The sequence below is a fragment of the Podarcis filfolensis genome, assembly GCF_964270895.1.
Source record: "Podarcis filfolensis genome assembly, chromosome: 17".
Classification (NCBI taxonomy): domain Eukaryota; kingdom Metazoa; phylum Chordata; class Lepidosauria; order Squamata; family Lacertidae; genus Podarcis; species Podarcis filfolensis.
In genome coordinates this window covers 9,197,838-9,224,437 of record NC_139621.1, presented here as the reverse complement: position 1 = coordinate 9,224,437, position 26,600 = coordinate 9,197,838, and the positions used below count along the sequence as shown (strand labels likewise).

Sequence of the window (26,600 nt, the reverse complement as noted above, 5' to 3'; positions counted from 1 at the left end):
CAACAAATACATTCAGGGGAGTATTAGGGCTCTGTGGCCATTCATCTATCAAGGAAGCCAAAGAGAGACAATTACAGTCAATAACATTCTTTAATTCAATCAGTTAAAGAAGGTGCTGCATCTATAAACTTTTATTATGGAAAAAATTTGTAATTAACACATGCGTATTACACCCCGCTCGGAGAGTGGCACTTGGGGAGGGAGGGGAAGTGCCGAGGGCTGACTGGGACAGGGGAAGGGGCTGGAGAAGCTGGCCCACCACATCGCAGCAGCTGGTTCCCTTCTTTGGGGGCAAGGATGAGGGTCGAGCTACATGAAATGAAGGCTGGTTTAGCAGAGGGAGCCATTTTGTAGGCCTCAGCTTCCCTCCTGTGTGTGAAAAGTGCAGGCGGGGGAGGGGGGAGAGTGGAGAAAGCAGGTGGGGATGATAAGCAATGGTGGGAGGGGCTCCCATGAGCCCCACCTGGAGGCGGTTTGATTGCAATCTCTGTAAACATCTTTTTGTTCACATTTCTGAAGCTGGATGCATAAAAGTTTGATCGATTTCTCTTCCTGTCTCGGTTTGTTCGCTGGTGGCAGCAAAGGCATCATTTTAAGGCACTTCCCTTAATTCGGCTGCAGGGTTATGAGTTCTTTTTGTTTTCAAAAACCAAACCAGTAGCAATGAACAGCTTCGTAAAGGAGCGGGAGGGCGCTGAAAGGGTGGGGGATGGAGCTGGGAGACGGCTGCTCTGGAGCATCAGGCTGGCATCGGTGGAAACGGGCACACACCTTTGGGGCCTGAGCTGGGTAAGACTGCAGGTGGCCCACCTGAGACTGGCACCCCTCTGGCAAAAACCTCACAATCGCCAAAAAAAAAAAAAAAGAGCCTCGCTCTCCCTGCATTGGAATGGGCAGGTACTGTCCTAACATCCACAGTGGGCCTCAGCCCAAATGGAAGGTGCCTCGGTGGGTGGCAGGGGGAAGAGTTCTTCCCGAAAACAGCTCCTGGGTGCCAAGGTATGTCCCACAAAAGGATTCAAGGCTGGAGGCTGCGGAATGGAATCGTTGGGGAAGATCTGCCTCTGCACAAGGAAGCAACAGTAATGGAAGACGTTACTATGCATTCCCCATGGCGATGGGGAAGAAGCATCTCCATCAGTTGGCTGTGCTTCATCAAGAGCACCCAGGAAACAGGAGCTGGTTTTTATTTCTGCAACCATTCGGGCTTCTCCCTTATCCTATGCAAACATATGCTGGCTCCCCTTTGGCTTTCTCACTGGGTCACTCTGAATCTTTTCTCAGCAAAGCTGGAGTGAAGCTGGAGTCAAGGGCGTCTTACCCATAGAGGCTAGTGGGGCGGGGCGCCAAGCTCTGGAGGGCACCAGGGAAGAGGCAGAGGGTGGACAAAGCGCCTCCTGGCATCAGCTTGCCGCCCTCGCCCGCCTCCGCCATGCTGCGCCGCGCCCGGAGCCTCTGTCTGCCATGGCCACCGCAGCATGAAGCGTCCAGCTGAGCCGGGAGGTGCTGCGTCCAGCCTCCGCCTCTTCCCTGCCCTCCAGCCGCTGCCCGCCTCCTCCAGCCCCTCCTCCCTAAAAAACTCTGGGAAACGGGGGCGGGCAGAGGGAGCTTTGCACCACAGCGCCGGATATGCTTAAGACGGCCCTGGCTGGAGTGACCCGTGAAACCACTGGTGTCTTTCGACAGACGACCACCATGTTAGCTCAGCCTAGGGGGATACTGTGGGAAAGCTGTGGGCCTGTGGAAACCCAACAGGGGGCTGAGCCGCTTCTGAAAACTGGACCTCTGTACCTTATGACTTCAGGGCTGGACTCCCAAGTCAAAAGCTGACCCCGGGCTGTGAAGCTCTGGGCCTAACTAGAATTGACCTCAGCGGAGCCATCTTTTCCATGTGGGTCTGCCCTAATAAAGGGAGTTTCAGAGCAAAAGGGGTTCTGAGCCCCTTCCCCCCATGGCTTGCCTTCCTCTCCTGCCTGCGCCCACAAGCGTTTCTCCCTCTCCAGCTGCAAGGGAGCCCGGAGGGGAGAGAAGGGCTTCGGGGAGGGGAAGGGTTGTGGGAGGTGAGCGGTGCTGCCTCCAGCTGCCGGATCCACAGCAGCTGCCCTCCCTCCACATGTCAGCAGGTGTCGTGCCAGGAGGCATCACTCCGAGATGCCCAATCCTAAAGGATACGTGAGGAGGAACTGAAGTATTGTCTTTGCCGCTGAAAAAATGACCTCTTAATTAGGCACTTTACAATTTGACCAAAGGGATGGTGGGCGGGCGGGCGGGCGGGTGTATGGAGGGAATGGGTCTATTCTTGATGTTTCTGAGCAGCTCCTCCAGAAAGGAATGGGAATGGGGAAAGAAGGGACACAGACCCCCCCACCCCCGAAAAAAACCACCCACCAACACAGACATACACACATCGTCGTGGAGCCCTCGGCACTCCCCTCCACTGGGCTTCCCATCTCTGCTCTGAGGAAGGAATTGGTGGGACAAGGAAAGAGGGAAGCCGATGATTTTTTTTTCTTTTTTGAAGTATATGTAGTTTTTTTTCTCTTTTTTAAACATATTTTGATTTTTTTTTCTTTTTTCCCCTCTTTTTTTTTTTTTAATTCACATAACACAATAAGCCATTCCAATGGAGAAAGCCGAAGAAAGCTCAGGCAAAAATGATAAAACAGTTCGGATTTTTCTTTTTTTTTCTTTTTTTTCTTTTTTTTTTTGTCGTGAAGCAATATTGACAGTTATAACATATGGCTACCTGCATTCTGCTAGACACGGAAGAAACTTCAGAAAGAACAAAAACAGACGAAGAACTACCTTTTATTTTCAAGTGCGGGGGGTGGGTGGGAGGGAAGGGGGGGGTTCGGAAGAACAGACTCAAAGACACGAAGGGGGCATTGGGGAGGCGCAGGAGAGGCAAAGGGGTACGGTCGGGGATGGGGGGGCGGATGAGGAGAAAAAGCACACCAAATTCCATTAGTACTATATATATACTGTACTGTACTCATATATATACTGCGTTTCTTAACCAAGGAAGAAACTTGTTCAAAGGGGCAGGGGTGGGTTGCAGTCAGGGAAGCTGCAGTTTCATGGATCTCAAGGTTTTACTGCCGAGCGAGAGAAGTGGGTTTGGGGGTTCGCGGTGGGTGGGGAGGGGGTTGCATGCGGAAGGTGGGGGGGGTCAGCAAAAAAGGGAGAGAAAGGGGGCTGCGGAAGGGATCTGGCCAGGAAGGACAGGAATGCTCAAGGGCAGGAACGCTCCACGGTTATTCCTAAAGCGAGAGACAGAAGGTGAGAGATCCGAATAAAGTGAGGGCCTGAGGATCCTTTTCGGAGCACAGGGTGACTGTTCTTGGCCACGTGGGTTAAGTTCAAGCCAAGGGACACCCTCCCTCTCCCTCCCGCCACAGATAAGCTGCCCAAGGGAGGGCAAGGAGGGTCTCAATAGGTTTGTCGGACGAAGCCCTGGTAGGGCAGTCCAGTCCAAACTGAAATCATCTTGGGATTTGTGAACCTAACACCCCTCAGGGCTCCCAGAGGAGCCACCAGCAGCCGCTGGGTACATCAAGGGCCCCGACTAAGCATCACCCGAGAGGGGCTGAGGGCCCCATGCAAGATGGCAGAGGCGGCCCTGCGCAGAAAGGCTGCCGAGAGAAATCCACGCAGCCTTCAGCCCTGCTGCTTGGGTGACACGCATCCTTCCCTCTCTCCTGGGTGGTGCTGGCCCTCTCTTATGCATGGGGCAGCAGAAGCCGGCCAAAGAGAACTAGGCACCACTGAGCTTAGCCATGGCCACAATTCCCTCTTGCTGGTCGAGGCTTGGCTGTTTATTGCTTTCCCCTGTATTGAGCACATGGGTCAAAGGGGGGAAGGGGCGGGAGTTCCAGTAACCCACCCACCCCGGCAGAGCATGCGGTCCATCTGTTCCAGCGGAAGATGGGTTTACAAAAGGCACTATGTCAGCTGGCCAGTTAAGCGGGGTGGGAGTAAGGCAATACCATCCATCTTGGTCCTTCCCTGAAGCGAGACGTTTCTCCAAGTCAACCTTCCATGCTCTGAGAGGCTGTGGGGCAAGGGGGTTGGGGTTGGGGGGGTATGCACTGCTGCTTTGCCCCCCGCCCCACCCGCCGCCCCGAAAGCCAGCAAGGGAAGGGAGGGAGTTGAGAGGAACCACGGTGGGGAGGCTGTGAGAAAGAGGGCAAGCGAGGGCTGAAAAGAACCAACTTGGGGGAGGATGGAAGGAGTTCAATGGACGGGATGCTGGTGAGATCACAAGGCGGTTCCTCTTCCCAAAGAGGAGCCCCTGAAAGATGAGAGAGGGAGAGGGGAAGAGAGAGCGCACGCTGCAGATTTGGCTCACTAGGGGAGAAGAAATCAAAGGCATTCCCAAAGTCAACTGGTTTTGCTTAGCTCTATGCGGGGGTTGGAGAGAAAGGCCAGGAGAACCAAGATAGAAGGGGGTGCGGTGGCAAGTGATGCGAGGGGGAGAGGGGAGAAAGGGGTGAAAGGAGGCAGAGAACCACGGCCTGTGCAGGAACCTTTGCCGTGGCAATCTCACCGTCACCCATCTCACTCGGCAACCTGGGAAGATCCATGAGAAGCTGCCAGAGACTTGCTGGTGCGTTTGACTGCAAGGCCCGCTGCCCCTTTCAGCTAAACATAAAGAAGGGATAATGCATGTTTCCTAAAATGTGCTTTATGATAACAATTAATTGGTTCATAAACTATGTATAATAGAGATTTTAATGTATTTTATATTGTAAGAAGCACCAGGTTTTGTATTTTTAATCTTTTTTCTTCTTTTATGATTTTTAGGGTTTTTTTGTTGTCCTTTTCTTTAATTTTAATTTTGCAGTTTTCTTCTATGTTTTTAACCTGATACAGTGTTTTGTTTTGTTTACAATTTTATTTTTGCGTGTGAAAAACTTTTGCCTTCAGCCCTCCCATAAAACGACAAAACTAATGAGGAAAAGGAAAAAAAAAACCAAACCCCGATCATTATCAATTTTTTTTAAAAAAAGGATTTAAAAAACAAACAAGAAAAAGGAAAAGTAAACAAATGAAAAAATAAACAGAAAAAGTTTTTTCCCCATACTTACAAAGGTTGGGTTTTTCTTTTGTCCCTATTTATTTAGAGTCCCTGGGAACAGAGGACTTTGCAACAAAAATAGATTTTTTCTCTTCTTCTTAACAATCTTTAACATACAAAGATATTAAAACTATGCACTCCATTGCACTTGGCTCAATGCAAACAAAATTGGTTCTTTTAAAACCCCTAATATATATTTTGCTTTTTTAAAAATCCCCTCCCCATTTTTAAACACACATTCCTGTGTATCTTTCTTTCTCCTGCCCATACCTTCCAGCCACCATAATTTAAAGTCCTGTGTGCCACCCCTTCCAGGTTCCTCCTCAGTGTTTACATTCGCCCTTTTAAAGGACCCAAACCAGGTAGAGTTTAACATGTAAGCGGATGACATTGTCACTCTGTCCACCCACATGCTGCTGTCACCCAACGGTCACACTCTAGGAGATGCCAAGAGTTAAGTGTGTGCTTAAGCACTGCGAGGACTCAGAGCCTCCTTTTCAGAATGAAATACAGTAAACTTCTACTTGTTCCCACCTCCAGTTTTTAAGTGCTGATTATTTGTGGTCGCTTGCCTTTGGACTCCTGCAAATCTCTGGCCCCACCACTGTTTTAGACCATCCAAACAGATAGCCCCCCTCCCCATGGTTTCTCAAGTAAGGAACCTATTCCTAGCAATCCTGGGCATTATATTTAGAAGCTTGCCGAAATCAGATCTGAATTACTTGATTGAATGGTTTTCTTTTAAATAACTGAATACATTGACTGAATGAATTTAGCAACTGAAAAGATGCTGTAGCAGCACCAACTATGGTGGCCGTCGGTATTTATTCCCTGGTTTGAGCCACCCCCTCTTTGCGCATTGCTCTGCATTCAGAAATGGTCACCAGGAGCTTGAATGCACTTTTTAAGAATTGGGGAGGGGCACTGTCTTTCTCAATTGGGGGAATGCTCCAAATGATTCTTATGTCAAAATAAAATGAAATATGCACAGCACTCCAGATGCTGTAGTAGGTGCCTTCTTGCCCTGGACTGCAATGCTTGAGTTATCTTCAACTTCATCTCACCTCAAAGTCTCGTGATTTAGATCACAATGGGACCATGTCCCATGCAACCAGGGGAAAGAAGGGCGATTGGTACTTTGCAGGAGAAAGGATGCTGAGGAGGGGAGGGGGCAGACTGCACTGGAGGAGGGGAGACGTCTGTTTTCTTAAGACCACCAAGGTGGGAATGGTTTCCATTCTGACATTTGCAGAACTTCTCCATGGCTTTGTGCTCTTAAGGACATAGACACGGACCTTGGGCTTAAAACCTGGGAGCTTTCCAACCTCACCACGAGGAACGAAGCTGCGTCCCAATTCCAGTTACTGTTTCTGATCTCTGCCCACGTCACAGAAGTAAGCTCAACCCTCAGTGCTTGCCTAAATTACTTTATGGATATTTGGCTAGAGACTACTAGTCATTTGTTCTCAAAGATCTGAGAGCAGTCTGAAAGAGGAATGACCTATTTGTGTGGTATACACTTATCCCATTGTTGCCTCTGGTAAACAGCTTTTCGGATTGTTTCAAAACCCTGAAATATCTGCTTCCTGAGAGGCGACATGAAATGCATGTGTGTACAACATGCAAGGTGACCCCTCTCTCAACACACTCTCTTCAAAATCATTGTCTTTCTACATCCCCAGCTGCTTAGTCTCTGAAAGGTTGTATTTCACCTCTGAGTTGCATTTTACTGAAGGTATTGGGTGAGGGCCCTGGTATGGGGGAAGCAGCAAAGCACCACTCCTAGACTCCATGCAATCCAGGTCTGCAGTCTGACTGGGCAAGAGCAGACCTGACTCATGCCAAAGATGGAAGCCTCAGGCAGGCGGCTCCACATGCAGCAGCCAATTATGTCAGCCAACTGAAACGTGTACATGTATTTTCGGCAGGCTACTTGCTCCCTTACCACATTCCTCATGGAGAAGAACTCCCTCCCTTCATGCAGCAGCTGTCCTGCAGCTGTGCAGGGTCAGGCTTCATGACTCCTCCATGAAAGCAGGCCTCTGATAAGGGTGGCCACTGTTAAAGGTGTGTGTGTGTGTGTGTGTGTGTGTGTGTGTGTGTGTGTTCCTCTGACATCTGGGAACCGGTGGGTGTGAATGGGGATAAGCAGGGAAGCCAACTGCTGGTGGAGGGGAGGGGCAGATCTGCAGCCCTCAGAATTCCCTTCCTTGACCCTGTTTCTCCATTTGGAACTGGAAAATCATTGCACTTAGACAGGGATGCAGATACCTGGTCCCGCCAGCAGCTCCTGACTATGTCTGCTCCAGAACTTGCTGATGCATCAGCTGGGGATCACTGTGGCAGAGAGGAGAGGGGCTTCAGGAGGTTCTCCAGATCAACTTGTTTTCTTGCACGGTCATTTGGGGGCAACTCCAGGCACTGCAAGCCAGAAACCCAAATGCAATTGCCCTGGGCAGATGGCATGGGAGCCCATTCCCTGCAGCACTCTCCAGATCTACTCCAAATCAGACAATCCCTAACCCTTACCCAACGCCCTGGCCTATCCTAAGTATACCATGTGGAGTTGCCCTGTAACAACCAGTGACCCCTCATGCAGAGATGGACACATTTAACAGGGAAGATGGGATGGGGAAGGGGATGAACCCCAAAGAATTTGGCAAAGCTCCTGCCCCCAAAGCTTAGCATGGGGGTAAATAAGGAGAAAGAGAGGGGCCTCTTCCACAGACCTTTGGAAAATAAATAATGAAGATCTCATTGGTGCAAAACAGAGGGGGGCGCTTGCTCTCCTCACTTATTATTATTATTATTATTAATTATTATTATTCTTTTGAAGTCTGAGAAAGGGAAGAGGAAAGTGTGCGGAGCTGTGTGGTCGATTCTGGTGCGTATGTGTGCATGCGTAGTGTACAGCCGGCAATGTCAAACCTTCACATCTACCAGTCAGGCAGCTTCCACTACCTCTAACTCTATACAATTAATTTTGTTGCGCTGAAGTTTTGCTGAGAGTGTTCATATGTTCTAAGCTTAAAGGGTTTGTCTTTTCGTTTGTCTCAACGACGACCACAAAACCCTAGCGTTTAATTTCTTTGCTGTTGTCACCTGTATGTAGAGGAAGCCAAAGGAAATGCTACAACTAAAGGAGGAAAAGAACAAAGTGGAGAAAAGGGATCAGGAAGAGCATCAAACCATAGTAACAACAGACACCCAAAACCTCAAAAGGAAAATACTGGAACTCAGAGGAAAGGGACACAGCCCAACCTGTCCAGAACAGGCTACAAGCTCTGCAGAAACGTGCCTGACTGAGCCAGCTGCCTTCGCTCCAGTGATTTGTCTGGGGTACAACTTGAATGTGGCCTCTTTGCTCTCTTGTCAATGGATTCTTTTTACAATGTTTTTAGTAAGCATCCAATGGGTCTCCAAGTGTCATTTGCCCTATGGCAGTGGTAGCAGATGCTCTCTTTGCTAAGAGAAATACTTAGAAACACTTTCCAGCCCAATCTGTCTTGGACTCATGAACCCAAGAGTGCCTGCCTTTCTTGTATGTGAAGGGATCCCAGTTCATGGAGAATATGACTGGGAGTACCTTCCACATAAGCCCTAACGTGTTATTATATATATCTGAGATGCAGGAAAGGTTCATCAATGGCAAAGGACACCAGGAGTCACCAGACACCAGGATGTGTCAGGTGTGTGTGGTTTTGTCTCAGAGAGACACTAGGGAGAGCCTCCCCTCTTGCTCAGGAATGGAATATTGTCTCGGCATCTGGTAGTCAGGAGCGTTTCTGTTTTTGCTTTTTTAAGTAATGAGGATGCTATGTTAAATTTCATCAACAAGGGAATTTACTGCAAGGGGGAATTTATGTTTGGTAGGAGATGTTTGTGCTGTGAATGCCAACCAAGCATTATGACCCTAGTACTGCTCTAATCATAGCCAGTTCCAATTGTGAACCAGTGCACCACACTGGACATGCTTTTAAAAACGTATTTAGGAGGATATTTGAATTTAGGACAAACTTCATTTTCCTGCAGCCCCTGTACCACATTGCGAAGTTTCAAAAAGCAAATTGAGTGACCTAGAAACACAACTCTCCTCAAGTCGCAAATGGGCTCATAGGAATTAGGCTGGTAGGCAGTTGAGACACTAAGAAAGTGTCTCCTCTTTCATTTCACAACAAACATAACCCCTAGCAAACCTTGGTGCAAATTTTGGGGGTTTGAGGCTGGTTAATGTGAATGCTATTCCTTCCCCATGATGAATAAGAGAAACCCCTTTCTTTTTTTAACCACTGCTTGAATAGCCTGTCCAGAACTATCATATCATTGAAACAGGATTACGTGACTTCTGTAGGTGTTGATGGGATTCCTTGCAGAAGACAAGCCTCTTCTACGCAAATGCAAAAATCTGCTTTGGATCGGGGAGGTCCAACGTAATTCTTTTAAGCTTCTCATCTGTAGTGTTACCCAACGTCTCTTACTTTTCCTTGAAGAGGAGCAGCTCAGTGAAGATATGGGTTAAGGACTGAAGATTCTGATTCTCAGGACGTGAGCGAAAACTTATTATTATCATCATCATCACCACCATCATCATTATTATTTTTCTTCGCTTGAAGATCCCGTCAGAGGAACCAAGACTGGAGCAGAAGAAAACACAAAAAGGGAGAATTAAAACAGAGCGTTGCAAACTTTCTTTTTCCTTTGTTTGGCAGGCTAACATTGATACCCATCAAGTGAAACCCACAGTGCTAACCCAGTCACTGAGTTTGATGCCTTTGCCTTCTTCTGGCAAGCTCCAGTCATCTAGTCTCGTTTTTTGTTCTGGACTTGTTCCTCGCTAGTGTTCCAATCCATGATTTACCCTCACATTGCTCTGAAATACTGGTGCCCCTTCATCCCCCTTTGCTGAAAGACTCCTTTGCTAAGGCCACTCATGGCTACATTTGTGTACATTTAACAAGGAGAACGACTAATATTGGCTCTCCGGTGAAGGTAACTATATGAATGACACATGCATTTCAGGGCTTTTGTCACAATTGCACTGTGCATTTGTTGGCATACGCTTAAACGTGTTAGGGTTGGAACAAGGTCACTTGCCAAAAATGGCGATCGCACATCAAGTTTCCTCTCTCCTCTTTCCATCCAGTTTAAGAAAACTTGCCCATATCCTAAGGTTATTGGCAGTGTGCTTCCTTGCCCCAGTACTACATCACCAATGTTAATGACATGGGTGGGGAAACACATAGTGTCGGTGTCAAGAAGGCTCGGGGGGCAAGCTTAACTCTGTGTGCCAGAGGGGAAAGGGGCAAAGTCGACAGCATGCTACCATTTTTGATGTTCACCAAAACATCTAACGTTGTCCCTTAGTATATACTTTTGAACACACTCCTTTCTCCAAGGAGCTCAGGGTGGCACATGTGATTGTCCCCTCCCATGTTATCTTCACAACAATCCTACAAGGCAAGGCAAGCTGAAGGAGTGTGCGACTGGCCTAGGACATCAGAGCTCAGTGGGGATTTGAACCCAGGTCTCCCTGGTCAATGTCTGACAGCATATCTGCTAGACTACACAGGGTTTGGGCTTCTTGCCACTGTTTGCATTTGTGCTGAAACTAGACAATGATTATTTTCTTTAGTATCTAATATGACACCTGATGTAACTTCTCCCTCTCTTTCTGTTTATCTTGCCTTTCTTGCTGCTACTCCCAAGGTGCTGCCTACTTTCGTGGAAAACGTGCAGCTCAACGCAATTTCACAGCCCTGCCTGAAGCTGTTCCTTTATCAGCAAGACATTGTGAGCCAGAATTCAGTGAAACAGCTTTTGCCTCTCCTGCTGTTTGGAAAGACAAAAAGCTTAGCATTGGCCACCAATGCCATGGGATGTTTCCAAGTGCTGCACTAAGAGCGTTTTCTGGCTGTAGCGTTTTATACAGTGCTGTTTTGAACCTTCCCTTGAGAGAAGGTGAGTTCCAGTCCTTTACCCAACCTCACGCACCCTACTCCCACCTGCTAACTTTCTCCTGACAAATGCTGCTTGATCCCTGCCCTTTGCTCTTACTCAAGGATAGGGGACGTAGTGCCCCTTGGTATGTGTTGTTGGACTCCAGCTTCCATCAGCCCCAGCCAGTATGACTGATGGTCAAGGATGATAGCAGCTGTGGTCCAGCTACACCTGAAGGGACACAGTTTCCCTGCTGCTGATAACTGTTGCCCACAGCAACAGCCTCTGCGATGGATGGGAAGGTGAGGAGGTTCAGGTGGGAAGTTCTTCTTTCAACTTCACCCTCCTGTAAATCCCAAAGCCACACATGCTTTCTTCTTCTGGTTGCTAAAGAAGAATTTGATGCGTGTTCTATATTATTATTATTATTATTATTATTATTATTATTTGTAGTTTAGCAGTGGGTGGAACCTCCATGCCTGGCTCCTGATCTATCTGCCACAGACTGAACAGTGCCTGGAAGTTCACAGTTCCCTCCAAGCTGAAAGGTGAGGGGCAGAGATGCAAGCTCTGCATGAAGGCACAATCTGCTCCCTGACAGTGCCAAGTAGGGTGGGGGAAGGTGACACACTGTAGATAGAATCGCCATCTGCGGCACCGAGAGAATACTGAAAGCGCTGTGGAGGAAGGGAGAGGAGGAAAGGAAGGCAGCTCCAAATAACTGGATTCTCTGGAGGAAAACGCAAGCTTTGCGAATGGCCACCAGGAGGGGCTCTGCTACCGCTATTGGGAAGCCCAGGGAGTTCTCCCTTTTTCTAGCCCCCAGCTTCTCTCTGCCTCTCTTGGGCCACTGCCAAATGCTTTCCCTGCCTATTCTGGAACTGTGGAGCATGCCTACCTCATTGGGCAAAGCTCACCTTTATGCATCTGTTCTTAAAACCGCTTGGAAAAGGAGGCCTCGCTCCGTTTATGAGAATGTGTAGGACAGAAAGAGCAAACTTCCATTTCCTGCAGTTTTCATAGCACTAGCAGAAGCAGGAACTCAGCCTCCTCCCAACTTTCCCAGCCAGTGGTCCGCCTCCCCCTATCCTGCAAGAGCCAAGCAGGCATTCCACCTTCCTGCAGCACTGCTTTGTCTCCACTCTCCAGACTTCGCTCCATTTCTGGAATTGAGGTCCTTGGTCAAGGTGTTTCACCATGTTATTGGGATTTCAATATACCCTACCTGGATCACTTTGGGATAGAGAGGAAAATATGTCCGCTTAACAGAAGGAAGCTTAGGACGTATGATGAAAGGCCTATAATTGTAACATGCAGCAAAGCAAAATTGCCCGGATCCAAAACACAGCACTATGTCAACCCACCAACCCCCACTGCCCATTGGGTACCAAACTTGGGTTTCCTGACTTCCAAAGTTTATTTATTTCTACAGGTCACTTCCTGCTCTTTACCAAGGTGCTTTTTAATATTTTTTGTTCTCTCCAGCTCTTTTTGCTTCACACATCCTCTCTCCGTTTGGCCAGTCCATGTTCCTTTCATAAAATAAGATGCCAGCTCTTACACCCAAGTGAATTCATGCCAGCCAACTGCATTGCTGGCCATTACTCATTGTCACAGATTCCAGCCAATCAGGTGCAGATGCACCCCCAGTCTAAATACTCCAACTGGGTGAGGCGTGCTATGATGCTAAATTTTCTAAGCCAATCATAAGGGACTAGGCAAATTACAGCATCAGAAGCAAAACCTGACATCCTCTGGTGGTGGTGGAGAACCAATACAAATTAGAGATTTGGAAACAATCAATCAAACAAAAACAAAAACAACAGCACATCGTTTTGCCCGCTCCTGCTTTGTGACTGGCTAGATTTAAAAATGATGTGCCTAAAAAGCCAATCAGAATGCTGTGCCTCAGTAACAAGCCAGTCAGGAGTTGTCACTCCACCATGACAACGTCCACTTGGCAGTGAGGGATGGATCTGTCTCCATATGTCCCTTCATGTCATAGCATCTCTGCTTTCAGATGCCTTGAGCAAGCCCTCTGTAGTCACACGACTGCTCTCTCGAAACTCCATTTCTGACGGCGTATTTGAGCTGCATCTGACCATCCTGCAGCGGCATCTGACTACACCAGCAACAGTGCAAATCTGCAGACCTTAGGGGAGCGCTTATGTGCCACTCATAAATATTGTCTGCCCTGGCAATGAGTGGGCTGCTGTGGCAAGGTATGCCCTGAGTCAGGAGAAGGAACGGCCCTGCGTCATCCTGTACTACATCACAGAAATTTCCTTGGGTGGCGGCGGCGCAGGAGAAGGTTGGCTCCACTCACCTTTCAACAGCCACCTAATTTTGCCTAGAGCAAAATTCAAAGCAAATTTGGAAGCCTCACCTCAGACAGAGACACTGGAGGAATTTCAAGTCAAGAGAGTTTCAAAGAAGACCAGCAAAATTTGGGAGTGGGGTTTCATGTATCCCTATGTGAAAAGGTGTATGGATGCATCTAAATTTGGAGCAATGCCTTGCCCATCCCTCCCCAATACAAATAGGGTCCATATAGCCAAGATGCAGGCAGCCAAGTGCAAGCCGGTGGGGTCTATTGTTCTAAATGGAAAAGAGCACATGGGTGAGAGGAGTTAACTCTTTCCTCGCCTTACTCTACTTCATTGCTTCAAGCCCTTTTCTCTCCAGCCTGGCTTATTTCCAGAGTTGGGTCTGGGTTGGGACAAAAGTGTTTCAAGCAACAGAGCACACGGAGGTATGATGGGGGAGGGATGATTTTGCTTCTCTCACCCCCATGGAACAAATAGATTCCCCTCCCACATTTAACATGTCAATGGGGCAGACACATGCATAAAGAGACATGGCTGACCCACCAGGTCTAGTGTGACTTGGTGGTCCTTTTGTCCTCTTTCTTGAAGATACGTTACAGAAGTAGCCATTTGCCGCCATAATGAAAAAGAACCCTTACATCACAAAGAAGCAGGTGTGATTTTGCAGCTCCTGCCAGCCTCTGAGGGCATCTGGCTGCCATGGGTGTTTTGGCAGCTGCTGGGCGAGGGGGTACCAGGGAAGAGTGCTGCGATGATGCCAGGCCACATAATGCCTTTTGCTAGGCAGTACCTGGGAGATTTAGATTGGCATCAGCCGCATTGCTGTAATCTCTGATTTGGGCCCAGCCAGAGCCCACGAAAGGAGCAGGCAACCAGCTAGAATGGCACTGAGCTCACCAGCCACACCAACGGCAATGGGAGCTAGTTCACCTGTGGCGCTGGCATAGCCTTAGACTTTAAGCCAAGGAGGCAGCAGCCGGGTCAGTGCAAGGTTCAGCGTGCACTGTTGGCACTAAGTGAATGTTTAATAACAATGAAAGCAGTATGACCACAAGCAAAGGTCCGTCACACCTCACGGGACCTGCAGCTGTTCCTATGGGCAACAGCCAGAAGCCACAGCTGAGAGAGGGGGAACTGGCACTCTCCTCCATCTCTCGCTTGCCCAGTGCTATCTGTCTTTCTCTTCCCCTCTTTTGTCCTCCTCCATCTGCCTGAATCCAGAGTTCAGAAAAGTCACTGGTTACTGTGGTAACACCTGCCCTCCCCCCCCAAAATATACTGCAGCTTAGCCAATAGAGCAAGGAATATCTCCCGCCCCCCTCCCACACACAAACAGAAAACACAAAACACACATGGGCACATTAAAGGGCCCTTGGCAAATCTAGGAGCCCACCTGGCAGAGCCTGGGTTGAAAAATACTTCGATGTTTCCCATCCGTCTTATGCATGATAGGCCAGAGCAACCCCTCCCCAGCCCCCCTAAAATCCCAGGAGGAGTGAGGGGGGGGGGAAATCAAAATGAATCAAAGGGTAGGTGGATGGGGTGGGGGAGTACAGCAGCTATAAAGAAAGTGATAGAAGTGCATTAAAAGAAAGAGAAGTGGGAAAGGGAGTGGGGAGAAAGCGGGGGGGGGGGGAAATGGAAAATGAAATAAATCCAGAGAGGCAAAGCAGAAAAGAAGGAGAAAGCAAGAAGCAGGGAAGTTGCTGGCGGAAGTGGCCCTGCTATTCCTGAGGCCGTGCTGGGCCCTGGTCCAGCCTCGCTCTGGACCATTGTTTCCCTGCCCGGCCCCCCAAGTCCAAGTTCATCTGGGTGTGACATCATGTCTCGTTGCTCGGGGAAACCAGACGGGCCAGACGTGACATTGGTTATGGGATGGGAAGGGGAACAGATCCCATTCCTGCTCTGCTCCAGCTCTTTTGCTCACCGGCAGGGAGCAACGAAGGCTGGGAGGAAGGAAAGGCAGACCAAACCTCAGAGCAATCTTGTGAGAGAGGGCAGGCTGGATCAGTGTGTGTGTGTGTGTGTGTGTGTGTGTGTGTGTGTGTGCGTGTGTGCTAAAGCAGGTTTGCTCCAATTCTGCTTCACACAGCCGTTCTCTGCTGCTCTCTACCCTTCATGTCTCCGGCACATTCCCCTCCTTTGCTTTCTGATCATGGTACTGGCAGGGTTGAAACATTCCTAAATAATATGACACACCAGCTTGATCATTTTTTGCTGCAGAACCAGTGCTCGTTTGTTACTTAGTTGTTATGGGGTATCCTCACAGATAGCATCTCTGCTGCAGGGAAACCACAACCTCCCAGCAATAAAACTGTTGATAGAAAAAGGTGGTTCCCCTCCCTTCTCCAGCTATCTCCCATATTTCAATTCAGAGTGGCTGGTGGTACTGTGGCTGCATGAGTGCAATGGGCAGGATATTATTAGGTCGAGCAATAAACGCCTTTGTACTCCCCACCTGCAACATGCCCACTTTGAGAACTTTTCAAAAGGCTTTACTTTTCCACCCTGATGATCAGCATCCTGATTTTGTAGCCTTTCAAAATTTGTTAGGAAAACTGCTGAAACTCTTTCCCCTAGCCTGGTTAGCAACCCCCAATTGTGGAGGGGAAAAGTCCGTTTCCCCCTATTAGTTCTTTCCATGATGGGCACTCCCAGCTCTCCCATACACCTACCAGGGAACATATTGTGCCACTAGCGTTGGATCCAAGTGGTGGCTACTTTAATAACAAGGGGAGCACATTTTCACACATGGGGCTTTGATTGGCTTCGGCTTAAATCCAACACTAGCAATAATGCCTAGTCTGCGTATCCTATTTTGCTTGTATAACACCTATTCCCGTGGCACAAACAGGGCAAGACAGACTCAGAGATACATTTAAAGCCCCATGTGAGGAACATAGACTCATCAGCCCCTCCACATCTTCCCCCAAGAGCCTTCTGCTCTGCTGTAGAGAGCAGCTACACGAAAAACTATTGGGAACCAAACTCCAGCCTAAGAACAGGAATGGGCAGCAGAGCCTCCAAAGTGCAGCATAGATGCTCTCTGCACAGTGGTGTAGTCTGTCCATGAGTGCTACACAACTGGTCCAGACATGGAATCTTCAACACCTCACTGATTCCTCTGAAATGCTGGACATATCCTTTCACTGTTGTCTCCTCCGTAGGCGCCCTCCCTTGAGAGGCGGATTTATTTAGGGGAGCGTGACGGGCTTGGTTGCACTGGATGAAGAGCCTTGGGGTCACCGCAACTATGATGTAGAATGAGGACTAGAGGTGGGCAAAGGGGAGGGCTCTGAATTTTGGCGTTGCCCATGGTGCTGCTGCAATTTGAAACCCCAAGGTCTGCCACTGCTCCCTTCTCCACTTCAATACTTTCCACAATAACTGATTGGCTGGTCAGTAAAGTAATTAAGTTGCTCAGATGGCAATGCCACCTCCTAGCTGACTCCAGGCTCCTATGCCTTTATCACTTCCATGGGAGGCATCAAGGAACCAGTCAGATTTTCCTCCCTGCCTTGGAATCCTGCAAGGTTGCTGAGCAGTTCCGCCACCGTGCAAGGAGGGTGAAGCAGCAGCAACCCAAAGGGCAAGAGAAGGGCTTTGTGGCCTAAAAGGAGGTGGCCTTTTTAAAGTAGGGACATGATAATGGGGCAAAGAAGGTCAGTGTGGGCCAGTGTCACAATAACTGGGCTCCTCATGAATTCTTTATTTTACTCTTTTCACTATGCAATCCTCGCCCGCCCCCCGCAAAAAGTATCTCTTATAGATTGTTCTTACTTCCCAATCATGTAAGACTGGGCTCACTGCTGTTTCACATTACAGTGGTACCTCCGGTTGCGGACGGGATCCATTCCGGAGCTCTGGTTGGATCCCAAAGTTTCCGCAACTGGAGGTGCCCATTCTGCGCATGTGTGAGGCATGGTAGAGCACTTCTGCACATGTGCGCGCGGTGAAACCTGGAAAAACACTTCCAGGTTTGCCACGTACGTATCCTGAAGGATATGTAACCAGAGGTGATCGTAATTAGAGGTACCACTGTACACTTCTGCATAGAAAATATTTCCATGCAGGAAGCAACACAAATAAAGCCTGTATCTCCATCATCACATTCATTTGAATGTTTATGAGGATGAGGAAACAACAACTTGCTGGCACATGTACATGGCTTGCTCACTCAGGTATGCACTCACCACAATTGATGACCTACACCTTTACCGAAACACTTCCAAGTAGAGAAAAAGTATAGATCATCATGAGGAGTGCACGTGGTTCTATTTCACTAAGTGTACATGCCAGTAATTTGCTGTTTCCCAACCTGTGTAGTGACATCTATGTGACAACCTACATGTGGGTCTTGCATTTTTTCCTGCATGGAAACCTTTTCCAAGTGAAAATGCAATGTGAAGCGGCCCAGAGCCCCATCTCATGGGGTCGTGAGAGAACAAATGTGTAGGCAAGGACTATTATGTGGGAAGCCTTGAGAGACCTGGATGGAGACACAGTGACCCGCCCAAGGCCACCTTATGAACTTCCTGATTGAGCAAACTGATATGTGTCTTCTCCACCCAAATCCAACACCCTTTCCACTGAACTACAATCAAACTTGGGAGTCCTGCTTTCAGATTCTGTCTCAGTTGCAGACTTATAAGTCTGGGCTTTGCAAGTCTGTGTCTCAGTGGGTTGTTTTTTTGTCCTGGCACTTTTGCTGGGAAAACCCGTGTTTTACCGGGGAATCAGAGAAAACAGCTATTAAGTTTTCTGTGGGTTGCTGTTTGCTCCAATTGAGCAGTAAAGCGCAAGTTTTCTCAGGGAAAGTGCTAGGACAAAAACAAAAAACACTCAGCCACGGACCTGGAAAGCACCAACTTGTGCCTAGAAAGCGCAAAGCAAAGGTAAGTGTGGATGAGTTCTGATCCTCAGTTTCCTGTTTGGAAAACGTAGGCCTGTAACTGATGTTACAGAGTTGGCTGCAAGAGCATCAGATCTAGATAATGCCAAAGGTAATTCTGGCATTGGAAAGGGGCTTGATGACATACCTACCAAGGGAACCCTGGAGTCCTGGTGTTCAATTTCATTTTGTATTCTACCTACTAAACTCTGTGTTATCCCCACCGTTCAAACGAAAGCTGAGAAGACACACGTGCTAGCTGCCTTTCCTTCTCATTTGTGCTTTTGCTCTATTTACAGGGGAGACTTTGGTACTGGGTGCAATGCATGTTGGAGCAGAAGGGTCTCAGCAGACGTGTAGGTGTCTGGCCCTGACCCTCATCCCATCCATCCCTTTAGCAGAACCACGTCCATCAACCCGCCCAACCTCCCCCATACATTGCAAGCTACATTTGGGCTACAGCCACATACAACCCCTGTGAAACTGGCCCCCCTACCTGAGATTGCTGGGGGATGTTTAGAAAGTTGCCGTCCCGGGGTCCGATGCCGACAAACCGGTTGGCAGAGGAGGAGGAGCCTGGCGCTGAGAATGCTGGAGGGGAAAGAGATGTGAGGCCGTTAGGGCCACTGGGAGAGGCTGATGGCATTGATGGTGGTCATGTCAGATGAAGGCCTGCCAGATGAGGTTCAAGACAGAAAAAAATCTAAAGAGAGACTGGGCACAACTCCTCCCACCCTCCCCAGAACAGGATAGCCACCTACAGGTTGTGAGTGCGACCTGCTGTGAAGAGGGACAAAGCTCGCTGCTTGAGAGATGGGGGTTATGGGCACTGACAGATTTGGCCAGCTTGACTGCACACACTACCCAGCAGCTCCCTGAGGGAGCAACTGTTTCTAGAGAGGCCTCAGTGAAGCCACACGTCCCAGCAACCTCTGTGGCATTTCAGGGGATCCTTGGATGCTCCTCTTCGATCAGGCGGTGCAGTCTTGTGTGAGCTTGGCCTGGATTGGGATGGAAGTAAGGGAGACTCTGGCCATCGTTCCACAGCCTTTGCTTCGCTTGAGCATGCTCGCTCTCCCCCTCTCTCTCATGGCCCAACATCTAAATCTCCTGGCCTAGTTTTCCCTTTGACCCTAGAGGTTGCCAGGGCTTCTGAGCTCAAGAGTCCTATTAACAGCCTGAGACAAGCCTCCTGCCCAATGGCAGGGTGGATGGCATCCCCAAACATGCCCTTGTATGGGTCTGCCAGGAGATGGAGTCCCGTGGTCTGCGTGCCTCCCCTGGGCATAATGCTGTGTGCCAGAAATAACTGAGCTCAGTCCTTTGGTATTTAGTGTGGTGGCAGAGGAGGGCAAAGCTCTCAGGGAGGCTGAGTGAGGGGCAAGGAACAGGCATGGGAGATTCCCCCACCCTAAAGTACAACTCCAGTATGGAAACCAGTCTGGGCCAAACCTTGCTTATGAGATTGCAAGAGGTTCTGCAATTACATGCTAACATGCATGCGCATGCATACGAGAACCCAGTGTGGCATTTCGTCTTCATACCTAGCCTCTAACAGCCAATACTCCTGGTTTCCCTAAGAGGGTTTTCTCTGTTGCTCATCTTTGTAGGAGCTTAGCAGGGAGCCAGCAGCTCTTCCTTGGTGAGTTTAAGGCCTGGCTTCCAGCGGTGATTGCAGGAATTGGTAGCAAGAAGAAAAAGGTTTCCCCTGTGCTCCCTCGCCCACAATGTAACACTGGAAGAAGCACCGTGTGTCAACCTCCAGCTACCACATAGAGCTGAGCTGCACCATCAGCAGACTCATGTGGGATATCTGTTGCCGGACTGTAGTGCTTCAGGCTGTGGGTAGAGGGCTGGATATTTTAATGTTCCTCCTCTTCAAATAAATAAATAAACACAAACACACACACACACACACACACACACACACAAAATGAGCAAGTGAAAAAAAGAAAGATAATGGTTCTGGGCCAGTCTTCTTGCTGACATGCTGATTTTGAACATAAGGGAGGGAGGTGATTGGTGGTTGTTGTTGTTTTTCACATAAGGGAGTATTCAAGCAGTCATTCAATTTAAGGCTCATAACAACAGCAGCAGGAACAACAAGAGACTGTTTAGCCTACTGGTTAGGGTGTTGGACTTTGACCTGTGTGACCTGGGTTCAAATCACTACTCCAGTCATGAAACTCCCTAGTTGACCTTGGACTAGTCACTCCCCGCTCAGCATTCACCTACCTCACAGGATTGTTGTGAGGATAAAATGGAGAGGGATCTGTGGGTCACCTTGAGCTCATTGGAGGAAAGGAAGGATATAAGTGTAATGAACAATTAATCGAATAAATAAATTCAGTTCCCACGCTTGCAGTCTGACAGGGTTCAGGCCAGCACCAGCACTTTACGCTGAGTCTACTGATCATGTGGACTAGCTCTTAGTACCTGGAGGTGCCTGGTCTCAACCTCACAGAGAACCACAGTGCCTCACACACTTCCTGACTTTTGTTTTGTTTTGTTAGCCCTCCTAAACAATGGGAAAGGCAGCAACCCAGACATACAAGACTAGAGCATCTCCTGCCATGCCTACAACCTGTTGCCCATCCCTTCGTCACTCATGTCCCCCACCCCCTGCAGCACCACCATCAGTTTAATGGAGAATATGAACAGCGTGGGAGTGAGCAATGCCATGAGCACAGATGTAGAAAAGGAGAAAAAAAAGGAAAAAGGAAAAGAAAGGGAAGGAGAGAAAACAAAAGGAAAATGGAAGTGGTAGCCGATCCTTTCTCCCAAGGGGCCTCACCTAAGCCAAGAAAGTTCGCGAGTCAACTACTTCATAATGGGAGAAGCCAGGGATCCTGGCCCCCCACCCTTCCTCAAATAGGTCTGGTGGGCCCACCACGTCCCCCGAAGATGAGAACAGAACCAGGCATCCTGGCTCACAACCATCGCCACCACCCTGAGTCATATAACACAGCCGCCCTCCTAAAGGTGGGACAGTCAAATGTCTGGGCTCTCATTTCTCACAAAACACTGGGGACATTCTCAGGGAATCCTAGTTCCCAACTTTGCCTCCGCACCCCTGCAGGCAGACGCTCTCCAGGAAAAAAAGCACAGACCACAACTTAGGGCATGACAGGAAGCTTGCTATGGATCTCAATGGAAGTTGATTTTTCAGGCACCAGATGAACACCTGTAAACACAACCCTCCCTCGTATTATGAAAAGCAAAACACCTAGCAGTAATTCTTCTTCTCAGAATTTAATATGTACAGTTGATTTTCCGTCCCTTAAAAAAAGAAGGAACCAACAAAAAAACCCAAAACCCAACCCTACCCAGGAGCCACCATGACAACCAACAACTTAATGAATAATAATAATAAAAAAATTAAAGGTGTCGGAGCTTGGCAGCCTACTGCATCTTTAAACGCTGGGGGATGGGATGGAAGGTGGGAGGGTTTGATGGCAGCTGGGGAAGGGATCAGATGGGGTGTTTCAACCTTTAAAACAAGTATAAAGCACAAGACTTGATGATGACGACATGGTGCCCCCAAGCCCACCCTTTCACTCTCTCTGCTGCTTGTCCCCCTCTCACCCCTCCGCTCGTCTCTCTCTAACGCTCTGCATCCCTTTCTTCTCTGAGGTGCCTCTTCCTTCCGCCTCTGCCACACCTGTGTGCATTCTTCTCTGCTTCTCCTTCTTTGCCCTTCCTCGGCTCCTCTTTCCTCCTGCTCACTAGGTCCTTTCTGCCCTGCTCAACCCCTAGCGAAGGGGTTGGTGGTGTGTGAGTGGGTGGGGAAGAGGTGGATTTTTATTTTGCTTCGCTCGGTGGTTTGGGTTACGCTTGGGTCCACTTACAGGGTGACGTTGGTGTCGGCGCTCCGCCCTCTGGGTTAGTGCTGGTGGATTTTGTATCAGGCATTGGAAGGGGCACTGGTCTGGCCACAGGTGGTGGCGGCGGCAGCAAAAATGACCCCGTGACTTTGCCCTGGCCGCTACCGTTAGGCTGCGAACAACATAAATACAGTGATGCGTGAACGAGACAAGGCAACGTTAAAGATGCAGTATCTGCTGCTGGCGGCTCTTAGGGTGTTTTTGTTTGTTTTGTTTTTCAAGAGGGAAGGTCTTTTTCTCCCCCGTCTTCTTTTTTAAAAATCATATTGTGAACTTAAATCTTCCCCTTGCCTCCCTCAAGCTCTCCCTATCTCCTAACTTTCAAGCATGTACATTCTCCTTGCTTGCCACAAGAGACTCAGGCAGCCTTAATCATCATCCAGGGGCTCCCTGTGTTCCTGCTTGACTGGCAGTCTGAACAAGGATTCTTCCACTCTGATGGCAAGGCATTAAAACCACAGTTTTGACTGGAATTATGTCTTACCGCATATCACTGCACGCTGCGTTGTCAAAGGCTACAGCTCAGTAATTAGCAATTGAATGTGCTCTCCGTTGGGCACCCTGAGGCCTGGCTGGAATGGCATTGTAGCCCTAAGACAGCCCATCAACTAGGGCAGCCTGTAACTCAATATGGCTGCCCAAAGAGAACAACTGTAGTAATATGTGACTTAGTACTGAGAGGATACTTTTTGACTCCCTTTAGCTTTCCGTCTCTAGGCTTTGGATCCTAACTATGTAGGCTTAAAGGACCATATGTACATTTTGCTCACAAAGAACCACGAGCTGATAAAATGCCTTTGTGTACATACAAGATTTCTCTTCTCCATCTCAGGAAATGCTAAACACGTCTCCAAAAATCAAGTATCTGGTCCTCAGAGAGTGTTGTGAGATTTTGTAGCAGCCACCTAGGTCCACCTTCTAGATTTGGAACCTGTAGCATCTAAATTTTAGCACTAAGCCACAGAAAGAAAAATCTTAGACGCCTTTTAAATAATAAAGAAATGCTGAAATTCAGTTACGTCACAGAGCTGGTGAGCTGGGGATACAAGAAAACACCTCATGTATCACAAATCTAATTTCAGCAGCTTTGGAAAAACTGTTTTCCCAGCTCAGTTTTTCCCTGCCATGTGCATGTATAAAGAAGTGAAGGAATGGTGGTAATAGGACCCCATATGTCAAGACTTATGACAAGTCCGTGGAAAGAGCATGGAATTCATGGCTAAGACTTAAATCAGATAGAGAAATAAGGGCTTTATGTTTTGAAGGCGTGGCATGTGAAGTGATTTTATTGGCTCCTTACTTTTGTTAGCCCTGAAAAGAAACAGCGGCCATTGCTCCCTTCTTCAGCAACCATAGTGAATGGACCCCCCTGAATCTCTTCTGCAACCCACCAACTTTATTTCCTTGGATTTCTTGATCTTCCTACACCATCAGATTCTCTAATCTGGCTGAGGTCCTAGCAGGATTCAAGGGATGATCATCTTCATTCTGCATGGGTTTCCAATGCTATGTGCTCTCAGTGAAGCAGGAGCCAACATGGGATACAAGGATTATGTAGACCATGAGGACGAACCATCACAAGCCTTTTCATGGCGACGCCTTGGCTTTCAGTTTTGCCAGTGTTTCTATTGCATGATCTCTGTGGCAGTTTCACTGCTACTCCAGATGCTCTGGTGAATGGTGGAGACTCTTGGCTAAACCAGAACAGTTAAATCTGACTTGGAAACTATGCTAGGTTTGACCAAAGACAAAGGGTGCTGGGGAACCTTAGAAACTTAGCAGCTTGGCTTGGTCTTTTTGCTGCCTTGTGGCAACATGGCTACTCTTCCAAAATATTTCTTGGTAGGCTAAAGGCTCTTTGGAGCTTGTACCAGCTGGGTTGCTTCCACACTAGCCCTTTATTCTGAAATTGCCATTCTTTGTTCACCTTTTAAAAGCAAGGAGTCCACGTAATATTGTTGCCAAATCCTTGCTTCCCAGCACCATCTGTGAAGCCATCCTGAGTTTTTCAAACCTAATATACAGCCATTTTTAAGATGTAAAAGGTAATTGTAGCACCACTCTTGACAGGCAAGGTGTTACTGATGTGTTTAAGTGTTACTGTGCTTTTAATCAAAAGCTTCTTGTTTGTAGATTCAGTCATTGCTTTGTTTTCAGTGCAGCTGTGGGATAGTAAGGAACTATTCCTTTACTCAGCTTCTGTTTCTTGTGATGTATTGTGTGTGTGTGTGTGTGTGTTTACACTACTGATTTACTTGCATTATTTTTTCTTTTCTTTCTGAGGGCAAAATATTGTTATTCTGCTATAAAGCGAAGAAAAGGAGATGGGGGAAATAGAAGGAAACCAGTATTTTAAAGCACACTTACTCTGCAGGAAATAGAAGCTGATTAATTATGGGGCAATTCACCACCAAACAAGAAGTGATAAAATGGGCAAAATACACAAGGATGATACTTTTAATTAGCATTATAGGGGAACATCTGCTCGATGTGACTGACTTGTGCATAAATAGCATTATAGAAGAATCTTGATCATAGGATAGGGCATTGCTGGTTAACATTATAGTATACCATTTGGCAGTTCAATTTCAATTTCATTTCTAGGAAATGATGGTAAAGCAGAGGTCTAGTATGGAAGCAACTTTGGTCCAATATCTTCATTAAAAGGAGGCTTAAAGATGAAGAACATTTCTCTTCCAATATTCTTCTTAGCCTGCAAAACTTGTACTGGGCTGATGCCTTACAGGATGTGGGAGGCAATACTGCATCTCATCGCAATCCTGCTTCCTCACATGCCAGTCAGAAGGGCTCCCTTTGACTACCTCTGAGGTGAAACTTATCACCTAAAGCATATTTTCTAGTATGAACCAAGTACTTGAGGTACATTTCAAACCTTCGTCTCAGAAGGTCCCACTTTCTGAAGCCCACGGTGCACGGAAAAGTTCCATCTTCTAGGTACATGAATTCTTCTGCCATCTAACAATTCTGCAAAACCTGACATCTCTGAATCCTGCCACTCTGTAACCTTCACCAATTCCACAGAGGTTCCACATTCTAGCATGTGCTCGGTACAGCCCTCTGGGATCTCCTCCTGTACCACAGAATCCAGAATACTCCAGGTTTTAGAACACTCAAAGCCCTTCAGAAATATATCCTATGAAAAGAGGGTGGCAGATAGGAGAGGGGCAAGAAAATGGGGCAACAGGGGGAAAAGCCTGTCTGGGCCATACAGACATGCGCCCTCCCTTTGGAGGTCATGTCCCACACAAGGCAGAATGACAAGCAGAAAAGAAGCCCATCTTCTGAATAAATTATATTCCTCTCATCCACCCTCCAAAGCAAGCTCCAATATCCTTGGTGCCCTCAGGGCAGTTCTCCCTAGCCTGAACGTTGTAACTTGGAACCCTGTCTATTTTCAGAGGCCAATGTCAGCTGCCAAGAGCAAGCCAGTGTCAGTCAGACCGTTCCTTCGAGAAAAAAAAAGACCCCGTTTCTTCCAGACCCAGGGGCCTTGGTAATCCTGCCTCCTGTGCTACTGACTTCCATGTGCCCTAGGCAAGCAGGCAGACAGGCAGACAGGCAGAGGGAGGGAGGGAGACAGAGAGGGGTAGGAGGTGGAGAAGGGTTGTAGGGTGGGGGTTTCTGGTTGGACAGGCTGGCATCCCTGGGCTGAGGTGTATGGCTCTTACCTGCCCGGAGCCCTGGCCTGAGCCGTCCGAGCATACAAACTGCACAAATTCCTTCAGCGAGTCCTGGCCGTGGTGGTGGTGGTAGCGGATGGTCGGGTGTGTGAAGTAGGGGCTGGACTGCTGGATGATGGAGGTTGATGGGAAGTGCAGGGCCGAGGCTGTGGCACGGGGGCTTCCTGGAGAGTGTAAGGACAGATGGACAGAAGCAGAGAGAGACAGAGAGAGACAGAGAGAGAGAGAGAGAGAGAGAGAGGGAAGGGGGACAGAAAGAGATGTCAGTAACAACCCCATGCCATGCTGCTTCCATTCTACACAGCCCAACTGATGCTTATACCTCAACAGAAACACCCACCCCGACATCCTTGCTATAAGGGGAAGGGGCGCCATTTTGTCTCATTTGTTGGAATTGAGGGTTCCCTCAACCCTGGCAGGGTGAGGAAACTGCTCTTTTTTGACAAGAACACAGGTGGGCGAGAATTTGCAAAGATGTGAAAGCAGATACAGAGGGATCTGAGCAGGGCATGCCACACACCTGTGTGTGTTACGCATCTTGCGTGTCTTCCACATCCGTGCATGTTTACCTATAAGCATGCAATAAGTGTGTGTGTCTCTCTGTCTGTTTCTCTCTCTCCATATATATACACCACACACACACACACACACACACACACACACACACACACACAGCAGCCATTGAGGGGGGGGGTACCTTTGCTTATGTGCATGTATCCCCCATCATATTTTGTGACAAGATGTTGAAGTCCTCTGCCTTAAATCTGTATTTTTTTACACAAT

General features: G+C 48.2%; 1 protein-coding gene across 1 annotated transcript; it reads right to left on the bottom strand.

Annotated features, from left to right (window-relative positions):
* Positions 1-71: 71 nt before the first annotated feature.
* On the bottom strand, positions 72-26,313 carry LOC310752930 (nuclear factor 1 X-type-like). Its single transcript, XM_083594107.1, has 4 exons — positions 25,806-26,313; positions 22,081-22,228; positions 18,729-18,823; positions 72-9,711 (listed from the first exon to the last, which is right to left on the bottom strand). The coding sequence occupies exons 1-4, from the start codon at positions 26,190-26,192 to the stop codon at positions 9,697-9,699; spliced, it is 645 nt and encodes a 214-aa protein (XP_083450233.1). The 5' UTR covers positions 26,193-26,313; the 3' UTR covers positions 72-9,696.
* Positions 26,314-26,600: the final 287 nt, after the last annotated feature.

What these genes read in the sequence shown, in the direction of transcription:
- LOC310752930 (XM_083594107.1), bottom strand. Translation starts at nt 26,192, where the DNA reads ATGGCGCCCCTTCCCCTTATAGCAAGGATGTCGGGGTGGGTGTTTCTG. An exon ending in CAGGCCAGGGCTCCGGGCAG is followed by an intron (nt 22,229 to 25,805) that starts GTAAGAGCCATA and finishes TGTTGTTCGCAG; the next exon opens with CCTAACGGTAGCGGCCAGGG. An exon ending in GCCGACACCAACGTCACCCT is followed by an intron (nt 18,824 to 22,080) that starts GTAAGTGGACCC and finishes TTTCCCCTCCAG; the next exon opens with CATTCTCAGCGCCAGGCTCC.